The 23,778-nt window shown below is 40.2% G+C and overlaps 1 protein-coding gene across 1 annotated transcript in view; it reads right to left on the bottom strand.

The window, feature by feature from the left end:
• Nucleotides 1-23,778, bottom strand: part of LOC132817391 (contactin-associated protein-like 5) — an 899,316-nt gene that overhangs the window by 113,098 nt on the left and 762,440 nt on the right. The window contains exon 21 of the mRNA XM_060827811.1: nucleotides 23,582-23,675. Within this exon, the coding sequence (XP_060683794.1) occupies nucleotides 23,582-23,675 (94 nt within the window). The remainder of the gene's footprint in view (nucleotides 1-23,581; nucleotides 23,676-23,778) is intronic.

Below are 23,778 nucleotides of genomic sequence, written 5' to 3' on the forward strand. Positions count from 1 at the left end.
GATGTATCACTACCTGGTATGGCATTTGTACCATTCAAGATCAGTGACGGCGACAAAGAGTGGTGAACTCAGCCCAGACAATCACAGAGGCCAACCTCCCATCTATAGAATCCATCTACCAGGCCCGCTGTTAAGGAAAGGCCGCCAGCATTCTCAAAGATCCATCCCACCCTGGCAATGTTTTTCTACAACCTTCATCAGGGACAAGGTACAGAAGCCTGAACACACACACACACACACACCAGCTGGTTTCATAACAGTTTTTACCCTACTGTTGTTAGAATACTGAATGAACTCACAAACTCTTAGCATTCGCCTGTACCTGTGTTTTTGTTTTTGCCACTGTTTACCTATTATTTACCTATCTATGCTATTTAATTATGTGATCTGTTTGTATTGCTCACACGACAAAGCTTTTCACTGTGCCTTGGTATACGTGACAATAAATTCAACTCAGTTCAATTCAATTCAAAACTAACCATTCTCTTGTGTGCATCCTTTTTATCCATATTTGGATCAAGGCTGTAATGAAATTAGAAGTGGTGTGTCATTTGACAATGCATAAGTGGTCGATGATCGCACTACTAATAACAACTTGTATTACTTTGCCAATGACATTGCTATATTGATGGGATGGGATGGTAATTGGTTAAATTTGATGTGTCATTTTCTTTTAATGGAGAGCAGATGCCACACTTAGAAGTCAGTTTGCAGCTATGCAGGAAATACTTGACCAGGTATGTGCCTAGTTCAGCAGCAAATCTTTAGTGCTGTTATTAGGATTTTTTTCAGGCTCCATAATCTTTGCTGTTTCCAGTGTTGTCAGCCATCTCTTGACGTCAAATCAACTTAGGTGAAGACCGTCGGCTGTCATGATGGAGATGTCAGGAGAAAGTCAAGAGGAATTATCTAGTCAGCATTTCTGCACTAATATAACGGGTTCATTTATCAGTTTCTATCAGTATCACTCATAATTCACAACTGAAGGATTTCAGAACTTTGATCTGATCCATTAGTTGAGAGATCATTTAGCTCTGCCTATCATGAGCTACTTTCACTGTTCTATACACAAGTAGTCTTGTATTGTAGCTTCCCAAGGTGAAATATCATGTATAAGTGTGCTTGGTAGAGCTCCTTGCTTTCCTACTTGTTCTGAATTGATTATGTTTAGAATGGTAGCAATGTAATACAACATGATGGGTCAAAGCAAATTACTGTGGATGCTGTAAATCTGGAACTAACTCAGAAAATGCTGAAAATACTCAGCAGATCCGGCAGCATCCATGGAGAGAGAAACTACATTAACATTGTGAGTTTGGTATGAGAACAGAAAGATGTTAGAGAATAGCTTCTTTTGTGTATGTTTAACTGAGGCAGAGGAGAAACAAAAAGTGTACTGTTTTGGTGCAAAAGACAAAGGGCTTGTTAATGGAAGAGAAGGGAGAAAAAGATATTTAAATTGATGTAAAGTGTGAAAGAAAGATAGTAGTCTCCTCTTCAACAGAATGACCTGTGATCTCACTGTGAAGACTTTATCTGTGCAATGTCTGTTCTTTCTAACCAATACAAATATATTTGTGAGACATAGATTGGCGAGGATAAGGTCATAGAATCCCTACAGTGTGGAAACAGTCCATTTGGCCAAACAAGATCACACCGACCCTTCAAAGACTATCCCATCCAGACCCATTCCTCTACGCTATACATTTCCCCTGACTAATGCACCTAACCTGCACATCTCTGAATGCTATGGGCAATTTAGCACAGCCAATCCACCTAACCCACACATCTTTGAATTGTGGAAGGAAACCGAAGCACCCAGAGGAAACCCAAGCACCACACAGTTGCCCGAGACTGGGATTGAATCCCAGTCCCTGGTGCTGTGAGGCAGCAGTATTAACCACAGAGCCACTGTGCCACTCAAAGAGAATCTTCCATTTTTGTAGTTCTTTCACCACAAATCACATTCTAGTTTAGCCAATACATCCTGCATTCCCCACTCAGTCAGCAGATGAAACTTTAAGCTACCCTTGTTGATGGACAATAAAGTCATCCAAACATTACATATTCCATGCCCCTGCTACTCTCAGATTTTCTTCCAAGTGGAGTTCAACATAAAAGAGGAAGGGCAGAAGATGGTAAATCGATGAAATTCTCTGAACATCTATTTCTAATAGATACTTTTATTGAAAATTTAACATGTTTTTACAAACTTACAAAATAAAAACACAAATACAAACATTAATATACAATTAATATTAAATAAATAATAAACAAAACCTATCAAACAAAAAAGATGAAGAGAAAAAGAGAAAACAAAACTCAACTAACTTCTAATCCGACCTATACCTATCCAGAGCTTATAATAAAATATCTTACATTACTCAAGAGAAAAAAAGGATAACATAGTAATTAAATAGTAAAGTACATACTCTGAATGAATTAACATCAAGTCATAATAAAACCCATATTCATGTGGGATTCCTCCCCCAGGGGTCCCCAGACCAGCCAGAACCACTACCACAACTAGATGAAAACCTTGGACAAAATGGCCAAAATATCTGTATCTATATAATTCAGGAAGGTCTGCCATATTTTATAGAATAATTCAGATTTTTGGTGCACCATATTTGTAAGGAAGTCAAAGGGAATACATTCCATGATTAACCTGTGCCAATTTGTAAGTCCTGGAGGGTCCTCAGCCACCCAGTTTACTAAGATATTTTTCTTTGCACAAAAGGAGAGAATGGAAAATAATTTCCTCCTGCGTACATCCAGAGAAGGCAAACTCAAAGCCCAGGAGAAGAGATCCTGGATCTCCTCTAATTTCTGTTCCCAAGATTTCTGTCAGGATTTGCTACTCTGACCCAGTATTTGCGGATCTTATGACATGTCCATAAGCAGTGTGTGAGTGCCCACCTCTATTTTACATTTGGGACACATTGGAGATGCTCCTGCCCTAAATTTTGCCAATCGTTCTGGTGTATGGAGTATCTTTAACTGAATGACCTCGGTTCTATTACAGATGGAGATTTTTCTGGGATGACATCTGGGAAAATGCCACATTTCTGTGGATATTTCCAACCCCAATTCCTGATCCCATGTTCTAAGAAAACGTTCCATGTCTTCTGACACTTCATTATGTAATAAACGATTGAGTGCTGACTGAGGGTAAACCCATTGGTCACAACGCTCTACATTCTCTGTCTGATTTATAAAGGCTATCTACTAACGTATGTAATCTACTATCTACTAACTTCTTCTGTATGTAATCTCGAATTTGGAAGTATCGAAAGATGTTTCCATTAGGTCATCCAAATTCTGATGCAGCTGTTCAAATGACATCAAGACCCCCTCAGCAAACAGATCCCCTAAACAGGAGATACCTCTGGACCTCCAGGATTTAAATGTGGTATCTGTGAGACCCGGTTGAAAACCCCATGCCCCCACTATAGGAGTATAAGAGGAGGTTTTATGTGAATTACCCTCGTTTTGCCGCATTATCTTTCAAGCTTTAATTGTGTTTAATACTATAGGGTTTTTATAATGGTCCATAATGACTTTCATCTTATCTAAAAATAAGAAGTTAATAAGAGGACACTTTACTTGAAAAGCCTCAATGTCCAGCCAGACTGATTGCGGGTCAGGTGAGACCCAATAGGCTATATAGCTTAATAGGGAACTCAGCTGATAATTCCTAAAATCTGGAAAGTCCAGCCCTCCCCTTGGTTGGAGATCCAAGATGGCGGCGACCCAGCAAGTCTGAATCTGTAGTGCTCTGCCCAAGACTCAGGCAAAGTGGGCTGCCCGCCTCCACCATTCAAAATAACTTTTATTCAATAGAGTTAGTCATTTTGCATCAAACTTGAGTAGTTTGGTGCTTTGTTAAAGTGACCAAGCGAAAGAATGCCCTCAGCTCTCAGCAGGCAGGAACTCCTCCCCCACCCTCCCCAGCGACAGCAGAGGCGTTCGCAGCTGCCCCGGGGAACTTACCTACGGTGGCGAGCCTTGTTGCAGTAATTAACAAGCTGGAAGAGAAGATTGCTGTCTTCATAGAGGAGTCCAGGGGCAGGTAGGAATCACTGTCAATTGCGCTGCAAAAGCACGACCAAGATATTGAAAAAAATCAAACATCAAGTTGGAGGGGCAGAGCTAAAGGCTGTGACCTTCGAGGCTGCTGTAGAATCGGCCGTGGGTTGGGTCCGGACGCTCGAACAGCAAGTCCGGACCTTAGAAGATCACATCGACGATCTTGAGGACGCGTGGTCCTGTTCCGGCTTCAGTATTATAGGGAGAAGCAAATGCTCCTGGAAGCATCCAGAACCCTCAGGAAAGATCCCCAGGCCATGACACGTAAGGGATCTAGGATTATGCTGTTTGTGTTTTTCCCCAGCTTTGGTCCGCAAGAGGAGGGTGTTTGATGAAACAAAGAAGCGTCTAAGGGATTTAAACATTCAGTACTCCCTGCGCTACCCAGCGACGTTACGTTTTAACCACGAAGGTTCCGTCTATAACTTTGGATCTCCGGAGAAGGCCAAGGAATTTTTGGACTCTCTTAAATAGATTGTAAGAATTAATCCATGTGGTTATTGATGCTGTTCTGCACCATATCCACGCCCCCTCCCCCCCCCCCCCCCCCCCACACTCCTGTTTACCCTTGTTTAATCCCCCTTATTTCCTTTATTGTTTAATATCATCTCTGGGGGGGTAGGGAGAAGTGGGGGGGGGGGGGGGGGGGCTTATTTGTTTTCCACTATGCGATTCTTTTTTTTATATATAGGCTGGGCAGTTTAGTTGATTCAGGTTGTCTTGTCCTACCTTATTTCTTTCTTTTAGAGCGGGGTTTTTCCCTCTTTTTTTGTGTTATTATACTTAATTATTACCTGCTGATACTGTAACTTTACAATTTTATGTTTATACGTGGTATTAACATTACTAAATGCATCTAGGTGTTGGTGTGGGTGGGGGAGGGTAGGGTAGGTAACTTTAGCTTCATAGTACACTTGAATTTTTCTATTTTATTATGGGGTGCCTGGGTCAAGGGTGGGGCATTGGTTGGGAGAGGATACGATGGGTTTTTGGATAGGAAGTGATGCCCCCTGGAAGCAAGAGGGAGAATCTCCTTTTAAATATGTTTTTTTTATTTAGGAATTTTCTTTTATTATATTGGCGTGAATGTATTAAAGAATCTCTATTTTTGTGAATTTTCTTTGGTCTATACTTGGGGTGTTTTGGATGGGGTTCTTCCTCCCGGGGGGTCTCGGACTTGCCTAGATGATTATGGTTAGTCATTCTATTTAAATGGTGCACCTGGAATGTCAAAGGGAGTAATCTGCCAATTAAAAGGAAGAAAATACTATCAAACCTCAAAAAAGAAAGGATTGATATAACTCTCTCTTACAGGAGACAAATTTACTGAATAACGAGCACTTGAAATTACAACAGGGTGGATTTGATCAGGCCTTCTTTTCATCTCTCAGTTCAAAAAGTAGGGGAGTAGTCATTCTCATTTGGAAGAATCTCCCTTTCAAAATCTTAAGTCGGATAAAAGATGAATCTGGATAGTACATACTGATTATAACCCTTATAAATGGAGAGGAATATGGGATTTTGAATCTTTATTGTCTCCCGGTGCATCCTTTCAAATTTATAATGGAAGCTTTTTCCAAACTGATGTCTCTTGGAGTTCATCACACAAATATAGGGGGAGATTTTAATTGCATTATGGACCCGGAGATAGACAGGATTCCCAAGAGTACTGCGGGTATATCCCCCAGATCCAGGCAATTGGCAGCTTTGAATAAAGAGCTAGGATTAGTAGATGTGTTGAGGTGCCCCCACTCGCAAGGCAGAGGTTTCCTTTTCATTCTAATCCACAGAAGTGTCACATTAAAATTGATGTGTTTTTTGCCCCCTCAACGTTTTTGAATTCCATATTATCCTGCAAAGTAGGTAATATAATAATTTCTGATCACGCTGCAGTGTATATGGAAATCAAGACTCGGAACAATGAGACGGCCTCCCGACATTGGCGTATGGATTCTTTCTTAATGGAGGATAGTAAATTCAGAAAATATTTCTCTCAAGCATTCAAAACTTTTTGGAAATTAATTCAGGTATGGATAGTAACCCGTGAATGATGTGGGAGACCATTAAGGGCTTGCGTGCGAGGTCTGATCATTTTAAACTCGGCAACCCAGAAAAAACTGAAGGGAGAACATCAGTGTCTACTTGAGGCTCGATTTAAAGGTAGCTGAGACAGCGTATGTTGATAGGCCCTCTGTTGCTAAATTACAAAGGATTATGGCCCTTAGGACAGCCCTGAATACCGCGCTGACCCAAACGGCAAAGAGGGAAATATTATTTGCAAAGCAAAGATTAGATGAATTTAACGATAAGTCTGGTAAACAACGTTTCTTGCAAGGGAAAAAAGAACCCTCAAGCTATCATGTCCATCAGGGAAAGCGCTGGTACTCTGACTCACGATCATAAAAGGATCAACACAATCTTCAGAAAGTTTTACTCTGATTTGTATGAATCGAAAGATTGTGAAAATAGACCCAGGAAGATGGAGTCCTTTTTTAAAAGCCTGGCCTTTCCGGACTTAACCCCAGAACAGGTGTCGGTTCTGAATGCTCCCCTAACAACCCAGGAAGTATTTGACGCAATTAGGCAGCTTCAGAGCGGTCCAAATGGATTTCTGGTTGAATTCGACAAAGAGTTTACAGGAGTATTAGCTGGTCAACTGATGGACATGTACAACTACTCGCATAGTCAGGGCTGCCTTCCGCCTTCGTTCAGAGAAGCGAATATCTCTCTCATTCTCAAAAAAGGAAAGGACCCAGAAGATTGTGCATCATACAGACCAATATCTTTCTAAATGTAAATTTTAAAATTCCTTCTAAAACATTAGCATTGAGGCTGTAGAGGGTAATACCATGTATCATAAAAGAGGACCAGATGTGGTTCATCAAGGGCTGTAGATTATCTAAAAATATTAGACAGGTTTTGAATGTGATTCAAGTCTGAAATCAGGAAAGAATACCAGGAATAGTAGTCTCGTTGGACACGGAGAAGGCATTTGACAGGGTTGAATGGTCATACGTGTTCTATACACTGGATATGGCACCACTAAACGTCAAAAGGTTGAAGGTCAATGTTGACTCCCATTGGCAATGCCTACCTGCCTGTATGCCACTGTGCTACAATAGTTGTGCCTTTTGTCACAAAGCTGGTTCCTTTTTTTTCGAAAAGCTGTTCCTTTTATCAAGGATACTGTGTCCTTGGTTGTCTTTTTCAGAGGGGTCAGAAACAACTCCTGGCTCCGAGGTGACTAGTTTGGTACCGAGAAGTAAAAGGATATTGAAAGGACTTTTGTTTATATGTAAACAGATGGGACTTCAGGCCAAAGTAGTCATGCTTTAGAAGTGACCTTTGTAATGAAAGGGGAGTGGTCAGCTTTGGAAGCAAAAGTTAAGTTAGAAGTTTAGCAGGGGACAGTGTGAACAACTGCAAAAACTCTCTCCCCTTCGGGCTCTTCTAACTGCAGCGTGTAAGGATTTGTTTCATTTTTACTGTTTTTTTAAGGAGGTTTGCTGATTGGGACTGTTGTTTATACTGGATGTAAGTTTGCTCGCTGAGCTGGAAGGTTCATTTTTAGACGTTTCATCACCATACTAGGTAACATCATCAGTGAGCCTCCTCTGATGCACTGGTGGTATGGCCTGCTTTTTATTTATATGTTTAGGCTTCCTTGGGTTGGTGATGTCATTTCCTGTTCTTTTTCTCAGGGAGTGGTAAATGGGATCCAAGTCAATATGTTAGTTGATAGAGTTCCAGCTGGAATGCCATGCTTCTAGGAATTCTAACGTTTGTCTCTGTTAGGCTTGTCCAAGGATGGATTTGTTGTCCCAGTAGAAGTGGTGTCCTTCCTAATCTGTAGTGTTTTGGACTACATTGGACAAATAGGCAGAACACTAGCCACCAGGATATCTGAACATCAATTAGCCACAAAAAGACACAACCGACTCTCACTAGTATCTTTACATGCAGATGAGGAAGGACACCTTTTCAACTGGGACAACACATCCATCCTTGTCAAGCCAACCAAAGACATGTGTGAGAATTCCTAGAAGCATGGCACTCCAGCTGGGACTCTGCCAACTTGAATCCCATTTACCACTCCTTGAGAAAAAGAACAGGAAATGACATCACCACCACAAGGAAACATAAACACATAAATAGAAAGCATACCACCAGTGCTTCAACGGAGGCTCACTGATGATGTTACCTAGTATGGTGATGAAAAGTCTGAAAGCAAAGCTTTCAGCTCAGTGAGCATCCTTACATCTAGAACCTCAATCTGAGCTACAAATCTTCTCAAAACTCGCTAATTGATGTGTATATTCAGAGTAGCATAAATAAGTCTAGTTTGGATAGACTGATTTCTGTAGGGGTTCTTTGTTCTGTCCTTTGTGTTTCATTGTATAATTTTGTGAATAAATCTTGTCTGTTTTAAAACCTGGGCACTAACCGAAACAAATTGCAAAGTTATGATCTGGGCTGTTTGCTAAAGAATGTTTTTAGTGGTCTGGTCTAGTCCATAACACTTTTGACAATATAGCATGTCTATTCTTCTAATTGACAGGATATACACACAGATATTAATGGCAATGTCTAGGAAATTGCCTTCAGGTATGATTTGGTGAGCATGACTGTGTCAAGCTGCTCCTTGACTCGTTTTTAAAGACAGCTATCCCAATTTTGTTTCAAGTAATAAGGTGTTAGTAAGCTTGTTTATATTATTTACCAATATACTACTCAAAGAAGTTTTTGACATTTTCACAATATCATGACAATCCAGAGAAGCCGTTGGTGTCTGAATCTGTGATCATGAACTTGGTAACTCAGCAGCTAAAATCAGTTTCAATGATGATACTGATACCCATAACTCCTGAAAGATTGGCAACATAATCCATTTTTTCCCCTTGGGTCATGCTCATTGAACCTCAAATTACCTGCAATGGGAAAATGCCTGAACATTTGAGCAATGGATGCAGGTAGCTGTATCGTGCTTGGTACCATGCAGTAAATTGTCGAGTGGTATCCTCCTCAAACAGCATGCTGCACTCAGACTTAAAGGATGTTTCTCCTGCTACGTAAATAAATAACTTGATGAAAATATGGGAGGCATGGCTAGTAAGTTTACAGTTAGCACCAAAATTGGTGATATAGTGGACAGTGAAGAAATTTATCTAAGAGTACAAAGAGATCTTGATCACAAGGGCCAATGGGCTGAGAAGTGGCAGATGGAGTTTAATTTTGATAAATGCGAGATGTTGAGTTTTGGTAAGGCAGGACTTACACAATGGTAGGGCCTTGGAGATTGTTGTTGAACAGACAGAGCTCGGGGTGTGGGTTAATAGTTCCTTGAAAGCTGCAGGGTGATGAAGAAGGCATTTGTTATGCTTACCTTCATTGGTCAGAGCACCAAGCACAGGAATTGGGACATCATGTTGCAGTACAAGACATTGGTGAGGCCACTCTTGTAATACTAAGTACAATTCTGTTCACCCTACTATAGGAAGAATGTTGTTTAACTAGAAATGGCACAGATAAGATTGACATAGATGTTGTCCAGATTGGAGAGTTTGAATTAGATGAGTTTGAGTTATATATTGGAGATACTGGGACTTTTTTCACTGGAATGTTGGAGGCTGAGAGGTGGCCTTATAAAAGTTTATAAAATTATGAGAAAGGAGGTTTAGATTACATTCAATTCCTTACAGTGTGGAAACAGGCCTTTTGGCCCAACCAGCCAGACAAACCCCCCAAAGAGTAACCCATCCAGACCCATTTCTTTCTGACTAATGCACTGAGCACTAAGGGCAATGTAGCATGGTGAATTCACCTGACCTGGAATGTGGGAGGAAACCGGAGCAACCAGAGGAAACCCGCACAAACTCTGCACAGTCGCCCGAGGCTAGAATCAAACCTGGTTGAGCAGTAGATGTGGTCTATGTGGACTTCAGCAAGGCATTTGATAGAGTTTGCTATGGTAGGCTCATTCATAAAGTTAGGAAGTATGGGATACAGGGAGATTTGGCTATCCAGATTCAGAATTGGCTGGCTGACAAATGGCAAAGAGTGATTGTAGATGGAAAGTATTCTGCCTGGAGGTCAGTGTTGGTCCCACAGGCCTCTGTTCTTGGGCCTCTGCTCTTTGTAGTTTTTATAAATGACTTGGATGAGGAGGTTGAGGGGTGGGATAGTAAATTTGCCGATGATACAAAGGTTGGAGGTGTTATTGATAATATAGAGGGCTACTGCAGGCTGCAGCGTGACATAGACAGGTTGCAGAGCTGGGCTGAGAAATGGCAGATGGAGTTCAACCTGGATAAATGTGAAGAGATGCATTTTGAAAGGTCAAACTCGAATGCTTAATATTGGATTAAAGACAGAATTTTTGGCAGTGTGGAGGAACAGAGGGATCTGGGGTTGCAAGTACATAGATCCCTCAAAGTTGCCACCTATCTGGATAGGGTTGTTCAGAAAGTATATGGTGTTTTGGCTTTCATTAGCCAAAAGTACAATTTGGGGATCGAGTTTATGAGCCACAAGGTTTTGCTGCAGCTCTACAAGTCCCTGGTGAGACCACACTTGGAATATTGTGTCCAGTTCTGATTGCCCTACTATAGGAAAGATACAGAGGCTTTGGAGAGGGTGCAAAGAAGGTTTGCCAGGATGCTGCCTGGATTGGAGCAGGTTGAATAAGCTTGGACTTTTCTCTCCGGAGAGAAGGGGAAGAGAGGAGACCCGATTGAGGTGTACAAAGTAATGAGAGGACCAAATAGCCAGAGACTTTTCCCCAGGGCAAGATTGACTGGTACGAAAAGTCAGAGTTTGAAGATATTAGGAGGAAGGTATAAAGGAGACATCAGAGGTAGGTTCTTTACGCAGAGAGTTGTGAATGCATGGAATACATTGCCATTGAGGTGGTGGAAATGAATTAATTGGGGACATTTAAGTGACTGCTGGTCATGCACATGGATAGCAGTGAATAGAGGGGTGCGTAGGTTAAGTTATTATATTTTATATTAGGATTAAACCTTGGCACAACATCGTGGGCCAAAGGCCCTGTTCTGTGCTGAATGGCCAAGGTCTTTGTTCAAACGTTGGGGAGCCCAAAACTAGATGGCATAGGTTTCTGGTGAGAGGGAAAAGATTAAAAAGGGATCCGGGGCACTTTTTTCACAGTGTTCATGTATGGAATAAGCTGGCAAAGTGGTGGAGGTGGTTACAATTACAAGACTTTAAAGATATTTGGATAGGGACTTGAATATGTAAGATTTAGAAGGACATGACATGAGCCAAACACAGGCAATTGGGACTAGTTATGTTTGGGACACCTGGTTAGCTTGGACGAGTTGGACCAAAGAGTCCATTTCCATGCTGTATGATTCTGACTCCATGACAAGACATTCATATTGTCACATGCAAATACATATGATTAATTTTGTATAGGCAAAAGAAATTTGCACATGCTTTGCACCGTTTTCAAAACTGGAGATCGCAGAAACAGACAATCTCTGCTACAGTGGCAACACTTTGACCAATCAGAATCTGCCTGCTTGTCTGAGCATTAAGATTGACAGTTAACTCTTCTTACACATTCTAACGTCAATGTTGCTCCAACCAATTAGTGCCATCTTCTCATGTTATAGAAAAGTGTTTCTATTTTCAGTTCTGTTTCTTGCATTGTACTCTGAAGGAAGAAAGATGAAAATAAGCAACTTCTTCTATGTGTTTTGCAATGTTTAAGTTCTGTAGTACCAAGCAATTATTTATCGCATAATTCTGGTTTGTTGATAACTTTATGTTTATGCCTCTGGCGAAATTACAGATGGTGTGTATTGTAGCAGGAAGAGAGTGTTGATCTGTTTGCGTTGGTGCACCTCACTTATATATTCTATTCAATGAATACCCAAGTTTAATGTGATTTTGATTTTTTTGGTGGGATGTGGGCATTGTTGGCTGGCCAGTATTTATTGCTCATCTCCAGTTTCCCTTGAGAAGGTAATGGTGAGCTGCCTTTTGAACCATTGTAATCCATTAGACTCAGCATGTCAGTCAGACCTTTTGGGGATATTTTCACATTTGTGTTTTTAATTCTGACATGCTAAGGCTGTGCAGACCTTTGTTCCTACTTGCTAAGGAAATGTTCACGGCATGATGTTTTGCATCAGTCACAAGCAAATCTGGAAGCCATAGCTATGAACACTGTTTGAATATTTTGCACTCTTTTAGGAGTTCTGCTGTGGCACAATTTATTCGAGGATAATTTATGGATATTCTGACAATATATTTTGACCTTCCATTGTTTACTGGTAATCTGACACATATCCTGATCGCTTGCCATTCTCAAGTGAGCTAAACTAGACAGTGATTTGTCTGCTTATTAGCAAGCTGTGTTTTCAACACCCTTTGACACAATAACAAAGACATTAAAGGTTGTCTCATGGGCTTCAGTATGATTTATGACTGTCAATCATGATTCTACCTGTAGATTAACTTGCTGACTGTTCAAGTACAATATGGCTCATCAACATATTGTTTTCTGTCACCATGTCATGATGATGATAATGGACTGGGAATCAATTATGCATCAGGGTTTAATTAACACTGTAGATTTAACACAGTAAAATGCACCACAAGTTATGAAGCAGATATTGCAGCAAACCAGCGGAGTTCTTTCTCTGTGTAGCATTGAGTCACACAGTGGATTGACTGCTAAGAAGAGTCCCTTCCCACTGCCTTAACCTCGGTCCCCCCAATCCCCCAACTATTTATCTCTCAGCCCCCTTCCCCCTCTAAATTCCTGATGAAGGGCTTATGCTCAAAACATTGACTGTCCAGTTTTTTGGAAGCTGCCTGATATGCTGTGCTTTTCCAGCACCACTCTTTTTCACTTTGTACATATATAGCAACTGGAGTCCTTAAAAATGAACTTTCTTTAATGCAATGAGGTTTTAGTTCAGCTTGTCAATGACAATGAGTCATCTTGCCCAACGTTGCAATTCTTCTCAATCAAAATGTGTTCTTCATTTTTCTTCCTTACTTCTGCATCCATAGTCAAGTGGGAAAACTGAGAGCGCTGCATTAAGGTCTTTTGTGTGGATTCTGACACTGTAACAGAAATCAGTTGCAATTGGCATGGTCTTACCAAGTTCATTAAATAACCTGCAGGACATCTGATGATTTCTTCATTGGAAGAAAGTTGCACAGTCATTTTGACACTTTCAAACTTGACGTGAAGAAGTCCATGTCAAAAAGAAAATTTGGAAATGCCTGCTTGTTAACTGTCGAGGTGTTAATTAACAGAAAATTAGAGCTGTACTGTTTTTAGTTTCAGTGGATAGAGTGCTGTTGAACTGGTGTGGGGCAATTTACAGTCTTGCATCAATCAACTGCTTACGATGTATATTGATGTATTGTGGGACTTAGTATTAAATAACCATGATAGCTCCTCAGACATCTTCAGATGCTTTGCCTAATCAAACATATCATGAGTCAGCCACTCGTTTTCAATTTTGGTGTGAACTCTTGAGGTTATTTTCTGAAGGAAGTTGTGAATCATAACAGCGCCCAAACTAAACTTGTGAAGTTCTGCTGTTTATGACATTGGCTTCAGTGTTAACACTGCTTGAAAATATTCACAAATGTCAGGGAAATCTCCAAGTCATTTGATCACTATGAGCAGACATATTTTTTGTTTTAATTCAAGTGTTGATATAAATAATCTTTTCACGGTGTCCCTGATGTTAAATAGATCAAGGTCAGAGAGTGAAGTCCATAATAAGACATGTTTTTTTTATTTAATGGGAGGTTTTCTTTAAAATTCATTCTTGGGACTTGGGCATCTCTGTCATTTATTGCTCATCCCTAATTGCCCCAGAGGGCAATTGAGAGTCACCCACATCACTTTGGGTCTGGAGTCACATGTAGGCTAGATGAGGTAAGAATGGCAGTTTCCTTCCCTAAAGGACATTAGTGAACCAGATGGGTTTTTCTGATAATTGGCAATGGTTTGGTGGTCATCATCAGACTTGTAATACCTGTTTTTTTTTCACTGAATTCAAAATCCACCATTTACTGTGACAGGATTCAACCCAGGTCCCCAAAATATTACCTGGGTCTCTGGATTAACAGTTCAGTGATTATACCACTGGGTCTTTCCCTCACCGATATCAGCCTCCTGATCATTCTCAATGTCTCAGTTGAGCCTCTTCATATGTGATCATAAAGAAAATACCCATTACTGTTTATGTAACAAACCATCAACAACTGGATGATTTTTTTTTTACATTTCTTTCATGAGATGCGAGTGCTGCTGGAAAGGCTAGCATTTAATGACCTTAGCAGGATGGTGGAGTTGCACTTTTATGGATTCACTGAGAGGTTTGTTGGATCATTCCAGAGATCAGTTAAGAAGCAGTCACATTGCTGCAGGCCTGGAGTTATGTACAGATAAAGACAACAGATAGGCTTCACCAAACAGAAACAGTAAACCAGGTGGATTTTTTTTCCCAATAATCTGTTAGTTTCCTGCTCATCATGACTGATACTTGCTTTATTTCCTAGAATTATGTCACTGGATTTATAATACGAAATTGTCATGATAGCAGTTGAATTTGTATGTCTGGATGCACTAATACACCGCTATTTGTTTCTGAATTCAATCACGGGATGTGGGCATCATTGTATAGATCAGCATTTATTGCCCATGTCTATTAAGAATCACACGCATTGCTGTGTGTCTGGAGTCACAAGTCGGCCAGACCGAGATAAGGATGAAAGAGTTCATTCCCTGAAGGACATTTCTGAACCAGGTTACAATCAACAATGTTTCATGGTCTCCATTAGACTGGCTTTTTATTGAATTAAAATGTCACTACCTGCCCTGGGAGGATTTGAATGCATTAGCCTGGGGTTCTAGATTACTAGTCTGCTGACATTACCATTACATTATCATCTCCCCATAAGGAGTACTTCTGCATTTATAACATAAAAGCTGCACCTTTTTAAAAAAATGTAATTATAAGATGTATCTATTGACTTTTTTCCTGGTTTAAGATGTTAATCAGGCATTATATTGAAGATCATTATTGTGCACATTGTAAATTCAAAAGTACATTGTGAGTTGAATATTATCTGTCCATCCGATGGGAGTAAACATGACAACAGTTTTTTGCTTCTGTTTGACAGATTATACTAGCATACCTAGAAGTTTCAGCAGCTTGTTATCATGCTCCTCTTCTTTAAGATATTCCTTCAGAATAATTGCTGTATGTGATGCTGATGCCTTTCTCTGTCTTGTGACCCAGTTTTCTTAATTATGCTTCTCCGAACATGGGGAGCATGCTGTACGTGACTTCCTTACTCAAGCAAGGACAGTCATAGTAACCACCGGAAAATTAGTTTCACATATCGTAGGTGGATAAAAGTTTAGAAATAAGAATCAAACTTGGCAAAGCCTGAGTTAATTAGGAGAATCAACATAGATTTGTAATTTGATCAAATTGACCAATTGGTCATCTGATGAATATGACTGAATACTTCTAATGAACAGGAAAGATTGATGCCCTCTATACAAAATCTAAGTAATTTTTAAAGTAGCATTTAAAAGCTTGGTTCGCAAAATTGAGACTTGTGACATATAAGGCAAGATTGGATCAACTAGACTTGTATTCACTGGGATTTAGAAGAATAAGGAGAGATTTCACAGAAACATATAAAATCCTGATGGGACTGAAGAGGCTAGGTGTGGGCAGAATGTTCCCAACATTAGGGAAGTCAGAACTAGGGGTCACAGTCTAAGGATAAGGGGTAATCCATTCAGGACTGAGGTGAGGAAAAAAACTCTCTAATCAGTTGTGAACCTGTGAAATTCTTTCTCACAGGAAGCTGTTGGGACCGGTTCATTAGATATATTCAAGAGGGAGTTGAACGTGGCTATTGTGGCTAAAGGGGTCAAGGGGTATGTAAAGAAAGTGGGAATGAGATACTGAGATTGTGTGATCAGCCATGACCTTATTGAATGGTGGTGCAGGCTCCACCACCTATTTTCTATGTTCCTACATAGCAGAGCCAGTGTTACGTTGATGAATTGAGAAAAATACAATGGCTTAAGGAAAGAGAACAGTGAGCCATGGTGTATGATTTTTCTTCAGTCAGTAGAATGGTAGATTGCGTTTTCCAAAGAGTCAGTGCGAAGGTGACTATACAGAGCAAAATTTGCTAATGATACATAATTTGAAGGAAAGGCCATACAATGAAGATGATACAAATTATTTACAACAGGTTAGAGATAGGCTAACAGAATAGGCAAATAAATGGCAAAGGAGAAAGTGAGGACCGATGAAGGACTTGTGCCTAAAAATACAGATTCTCCTGCTCTTCAGGTGCTCTTGAAATAAATGGCAAATGCAATTTGAATTGGAAAGTATGAGGCGATGAATTTTCTAGAGAGGGTGAACATAGAACATTACAGCGCAGTACAGGCCCTTTGGACCTCGATGTTGCACCAGCCTGTAAAACCAATCTGAAGTCCATCTAACCAACACTATCCCATTATCATCCATGTGTTTATCCAAACATCCTTTAAATGCCCTTAAAGTTAGTGAGTCTACTGCTGTTGCAAGGAGTCATGGAGCCATACAGCACAGAAACAGACCCTTCAGTCCAACCAGTCCACGCTGACAATATTCTGAAACTAAATTAGTCCCACCTGCCTAAACTTGGACCATATCTGTCCAAACCTTTCCTATTCAAGATCTTATCCAAATGCCTTTTAAACATTGTAACTATACCTACATCCATCACTTTCTCTGGCAGTTCATTCCACACACAAACTGCTGTCTATGCAAAAACAAAAGTTCCACCTCATGTCCTTTTTAATGGGGGTCACTTGACACATAATGGCACAATTCTAAATCAAGCGTAGGGACAGAGGGACCTTGGAATCCATGAACACTTAACCTTGAAGTTGGAAAGCCATGCTGAGAGAGTAATTTGCAATGTCTCCAGGACGTCAGGCCTCTTAGATAGAAATATTGAGCACAAAAGCTGAGTAATCAAAATAATCATCTTGAATGTCTCCATTGAACCTGCTTCTACCACATTTCCAAGCAGTGCAGTCCATACCCTGTGTACTCACTGAGTGAAAAAGATTTTCCTCACTTCATCCTTGCTTCTTTCGCTTCAAATAAGTATGTAAACTAGCTTACATACTTATCATCAACTGCTGAAAATGTGTTGCTGGTCAAAGCACAGCAGGCCAGGCAGCATCTCAGGAATAGGGAATTCGACGTTTCGAGCATAAGCCCTTCATGAGGAATGCATTCCTGATGAAGGGTTTATGCTCGAAACGTCGAATTCCCTATTCCTGAGATGCTGCCTGGCCTGCTGTGCTTTGACCAGCAACACATTTGCAGCTGTGATCTCCAGCATCTGCAGACCTCATTTTTTATTTATACTTATCACCAACCTGAACTACAAATCTTCTCAAAAATAACTATCACTTCAAATCTATGCTCTCTTGTTCTTGTTCCTTCTCCGAGCAGCAACAGTTTCGCTCTATCGACTCATCCCAGCTTGCTTATGATGTTGAAAACCTCTATCAGACTTCCATTTAGCCCTCTTCTCTCCAAGGAGATACCTTTCAACTTGTTTGCCTATCCTCATCCCTGCAGTTCTCAACCTTCAACCATTTTTGTAAACAGTTTCTGCACTCTCTCCAATGGTTTCACATCCTGACTATAATGTGCAGTGAATCACTTTGGCAGAAAGAGTAGAGGATTTGCATGTTATTTAAATGGATAAACACCGCAGTAAGCTGCAGCAGTGTAGGATTGCAAAACTCACAAAAAGCTAACATCCAAGATCAGCTAATAAACAGCTAAAGCTGTTGTATTTGCAGTTGTGGATTAAATTTTAAAATTTAAAGCTGATGGGGAAGGCAAATAGAATTTTAAACTTTAATTCAAAGGGAATGGAGAATAAAATAGGAAGGTTTTGCTAAAACAGTACAAGGCACTTAATCGGACCACATCTGGAATATTGTGAATGGTTTGTTAGCTGTTTATCGAAGGAAAGATATACCGGCATTGGAGGCAATTCAGAGAAGGTTCATTAGGTTGATCCTGGTTCTGGAAGGTTTCTAATGAGGAGAGTTTGAGTAAATAGAGTCTGTAATCAAGTGGACCTCACAGCCTCACAGTAAAGTGGTAACCCTTTAGAACAGAGATGAGGAGGAAAGTTCTTCAGCCGGAGAGTGGTGAATCAATAGAACTCATTGCTATAGAAAGCAATGGAGGCAAGTCATTGAGTATCTTTAACACAAAGACAGATAGGTTCTTGATTAGTGAGGAGATAAAGGGTTATGGAGAGAAGGGAGGATAATGAGGTTGAGGAACATATCAACCATGCCCGCATGGTGGAGCAAACTTGATGGGCCAAATGGCCTAATTCTGCTCATACATCTTACAGTCTTATGAGACTTATTGATGTTTAGAAAGATGTGAGGCATCCTTTTTGAAAATTTAAGATTCTAAGGGGACATGACATGGTAGATGCAGCCTGGTTGTTTCCCCTTGTGGGTCAGTCAAAGACCTGAGGACATAAATATCAGACTATGGAGTCACCTATTTAAGACAGATGCGGAGGAATTAGCTCTCCCACAGGGTAGTGATCAATAAAATTCTTTACCACAGAGGGCTGTTGAGGCTGGGTAATTAAGCATATTCAAAGCTAAGATTGACAGGTTTTTTAATCAGTCAGAGAGTTCAGGGCTATGGAGAAAAAGGCAGGAAAGTGGATTTGAAGAATATCAGATCGGTCGTGATCTCACTGAATAGTGGGGCAGACATGTTGGACCAAATGGCATATTTCTGCTCTTATGTCTTATGGTCTTCAAGTCTCACTGGTTGAAAGCATGGCACCAATGGTGGAGCAGTTAAAACGAAGGTCAAGAAATGGACTAACATTTGCACCACTGCAATGCTGGATGGCAGTTCCCTCCAAGTGTTTGGTACAGTTAGTTCTTCTCTAATGCAATGGTTGTCTTCTTGTGCAACTCTGCATTATAGGAAAATCACACTTTAGAAATAGTGCTTAAAGTGTTGGTAATGTAATCGTATTACAGCCAACACATGTTTTAAAAGTTTGTGCTTTACAAATTGCGTCCGCAATTCGTCTATCACATTACAGTGAATTCACATTGAGGAAATGTGCAGAACGACCTGTACTTCTCTATCAGTCTGAGCAGCTATAATTAAAGTACCACCAATATCTATGTAGTTCATCACTCAAAGTGCCTGCACATATTTAAGATGGCAAAACCATTTTTTAATTTTTATTTTCATTTGCCATGGGGAGCATTGGATTGCCTGACACAATGGAACCAATCTCTTCCTCCATTAGAGACTCACTTTACTTGTTGATGTCAACATTCAATGCCAAAGGTTCTTCTTTGTGGCAGATTCTGCCATACAGAAGGTTCAGCCCAGCTTTTGCAAAGCAAATCATCTCGGCCCCTGTCTTTCAACATGTATGCCTTAGCCCAGCACCTCACTGAAGGTAATCCTCATTCCCTTCACCACTGAGCTATAGACAGTCAATTTATTTCTTGCCCATATATTCACAAACACACCACTCGCCAGTGCGCACCATTAAGTACGCAATGATTAATCAATTTGTACGTTAACATCCCATGCTAATAGATCTGCTGATGGAATAAGCTAAACTCATGAATCACTGCAGTCTGACAATCTCTTATAAAGTATTAGAATTTGCTTGGTAAGTGTACAGAAATCTTGCTGCCATGAGAAGTGGAGGAATTATTCAACTGAAAAGCCAAGAGCTTTTTGAATATTTCATTCTGTCTTCCTGACACAAGGGCAAAAAAAATGAAGGTGGGATATTCATTTTATTTTACATACTCTTGTCCAACTGAAGACAGCAGAAAATAAATTTACATATTAGAAAGCACAGCTTTAGAATGATTATTTTTTAAATTAATTGTGCCTTGGAACTAGTTTAAGTGTGTATGATGTCTCTATTTATCACATTCCCAGGTAGATACCTGCTGCTTGCATTAACTATGCCGCATTTAAATTTGATTTATTTATAGAATGAATGGCAACTTAAAATAATGAAAAAAGAAACCCTGTGCCTTTTCTACCTGTGTTGACAGTAATTAAATTTGTTTAAGAATTGTCTTGGGAGGCTTAAAGTAGCAGCAGGTATAATACCAGAAGTCTTGTCATGTTAAGAGAAAGCAAGGCTTTGCATTAAGTCTAACTGTTCCATGACATTTTTTCTTTTAGTTGACAGTAACAGGTTAATATAATTGTTTCAAACATCAGAAGATAAACAGCTGATTTACTAAGCTTGTCATCGTGGCTATCCACTTTTTCCCTTCTTTCCACACTGTCCCTCCTCCTACACACACGCTCACCACAGCCATGGAAAGACAGGTGAAAAACAAACTAAAATCTAGCCTCAGCGAGCTAATGTAAGAACTGTGATGTGTAGATTCATTTTAACATTAGGTCTGAGGTATGGTAGTGATTTCACTGCATTTGTTTAGGTGAGCAATATACAGTGTTGAAACAAGTAGTGCAGCTCTCAAAGATACTGGTTGAACTGGTCAATAGTGAACCCTTGAGATTGTTGGTGAGGGACAATTACAAGTCATGGTGCCAGTGAAGACAGGGGCTACAGGTCAAACCTTTATTTGGAGGAGACGGTCATTGCTGAGCATGCAACAGCTCCCATCATAATTTCTAACTCTCAGGAAGTACTGCAGATCTTCGGAGCTTGGTACACCAAGAAAAATTATATAGCTCCTTCTTGAAGCAAAGCAAAATACAGCTGGAAATATGAAAAAAAATGGAAGACATTGGAGAAACTCAATAGATCTGGCAGCATCTGCATAGATAGAAGCAGAGTTCCTATCTCGAGGCCAGTATGAATATACAACAGTAAAGCACGGGAAGTGACCCATCGGCCCACCATGTCTGTGCTGGCCAGGATATTATTCAATACTAATCCCATTTTCCTGCACGTGATTTGTATCCCACTATTTCCTGTCTGTTCACATGCCCATTGAATGTTTCTTAAATGTTATTATTGTATCTGCTTCTACCATCTTCCCTAGCAGTGGGTTCCAGGCACCTACCACACTCTGAGGAAAAAAAACATGCCTTGCATATTTCCTTTAGACTTTACCACTCTCCCTTTACACCAGAGTCCCTAGTATTTGACATTTCCATCACAGGAAATGGACTCCAATTATTCACTCTGCCCATGCCTCTCATAATTTCATGAGCTTCTAGCAGGTCACCCGTCAGCCTCCAACCTTTTCTTTTTTGTGAGGCAGCATCCTAATAAACCTCTTCTACACCCAATGAAGACAAGCATGCCATAAGCCTTCTTTGCCATCTTCTCCATTCTTGTTGCCAATTCCAGGGAGCTATGCAATTGCACCCCAAGATCCCACAGAATAGCAATAGTAATTGGATCCTGCCATTTACTGAATACTTTCCTCTTGCATTCAAACTGCATCACTTTATGATCCTCTGGATTAAACTCCATCTGTCATTTCTCCACCCAACTTTCCGACCAATCCATATCCTGCTGTATCCTTTGACTATCTTCCCCACTGTCCACAACTCCACCAATTTTCATGTCTTCTGCAAATCTACTAATCAGACCACCTACATCTTCATCCAAATCAATTGTATAGATTACAAATAACAGGGATCTTTGCACTGATCCCTGTGGAAAACCACTGACCAGAGACCTCCAGTCAGAAAACACTGCCACAACTGCCCTCTACCTTCTGTGACTGAGCCAGTTTTGTATTCAAATTATCAATTCATTGTGGATTCCCTGCAACTTAATCATCTGAGCCAGCATACCATGAGGGAACTTGTCAAGTGCTTCAGGCAAAGCCCAAGTAGAACAATATCCGCTGCCCTACTTTCACCAATCATCTTTCATCATTTCCTCAAAAGAATAAACAAAAAAACCTCTTGATTCCCTTGATAATTAAAACATTGTTCTAAAGAAGAATCATGCAGGGCTTGAAACATCAAGTCATTCTCTCTCCACAGATGTTGCCAGGCCTGTTCAATATCATGGCATCATAGAATCCCCAAAGTGTGGAAACAGGCCCTTTGGCCCAAAAGATGCACAACGACCCCCCTGAAGAGTAACCAGTTCCATCTTTGTTTAATCTCAGTACACCAACTTTGTAATATATCATTTAATTGGAGGCAGTTCAGAGCAGGTTCACTTGGATGGTCCACATAACAACATAGGGATTGTCTTCTGAGCAAAAGTTAAACATGTTGGGGCCATACTCACTGGAGTTTAGGTGAGCAAGTGGTACTCTCATTGAAACATGTAGGATTCTTAAGGGGCTTGACAGGGTAAATGTTGAGAGGATGTTTGCTCTCATGGGAGAGACTAGGACCAGAGGGCATGGTCATAGAATAAAAGGGCACCAATTCAAAACAAAGATGAGGAGGAATTTATTTTCTCAGAGGGTTAAGAGCCTTAGTAACTCTTTGCCATAGATAGCTGTGGAGGTAGGGTCCTTGTGTTTATTAAAGCTGAGAAAGATTGATTGAACAGTCAGAGAGTCAAGGGTTATGGGAACAAGGCAAGCAAGTGGATATGAGGAATGTCAAATCATCCATGATCCCACTGAAGGGGGCTCAAGGAATCAAAGGCCTACTTCTGTTCCTATTTTCTCTGGTCTTATGGTCTTTATGGATGATTAGACAGGCACACTCAGGGTGTTTCAATGGGGACACAAGACACCTTTCTCATTTAAATCTTTCCTGATACTCTTCATTTCACAAATTCACTTTAAAGATGCTAACACATTTGTCCAACACAGGTAACTGTTCAAGGTAACTGTTACATCGCATTCAACATTCCACTGCTCTTTGTGTCAGATGTTCCTTTTCACAGAATTCACCCAAGCTTAAGCATCTGTCGACAATGCAGAGTAAAAATAATTAATAATACTTTTCCACTCATGGTAGTTTCTGACTAGGAGTAAAGGAGTTATATCATTAATGGTATCAGATCTCAGGAAACTTCAGTTAAGATGTTCTCACTTATTATTCACCCCATATAGTTATTTTCAACACAGCCTGTTAATGTTCACCTTAATCAGTGTGGACCTCATCTCTGACAAACAGTAGTAGTACAAATATCTAACAACATAGCTGAGTCCATAGGCGCAAACTCATATTTAAGCATAGAGATTAATGGAACTATACAGCACAGGAAGAGGACATCCGTTCACTATGACTCTGACTCCACTTTCAAAGAGCTATTCAAATAGCTCCTCATCTCATTATCATGGAGATGCTCTCATTTTGAAATACTTATCCCATTCTATTTTGAAAATTGTGACTGAATCTGCATCCATCATACTTTCAGGAAATGCAATCTGGGTCAAATACAATGCTGGAATCAAGGTAAAGAGAATTGTTCACTTGCTTACCCACAATCTTGCCCAGAGTGAGAGATCTAACAGAATTAAATGTGAGATCCATATCTGAAGGGAGGCTATACTCCACAGTTGTGAATTGATCAATCTGTAAATACAAAGTAGAAATTTGAAAGGTCACATTATTTCCTGTTATACACTCTCAGTTTATGCTGTATTTTTAGCATTGGTCAACTTATGTATTCAGACAA

This window comes from Hemiscyllium ocellatum, chromosome 7 (genome assembly GCF_020745735.1).
Source record: "Hemiscyllium ocellatum isolate sHemOce1 chromosome 7, sHemOce1.pat.X.cur, whole genome shotgun sequence".
In the NCBI taxonomy this organism is placed as follows: Eukaryota; Metazoa; Chordata; class Chondrichthyes; order Orectolobiformes; family Hemiscylliidae; genus Hemiscyllium; species Hemiscyllium ocellatum.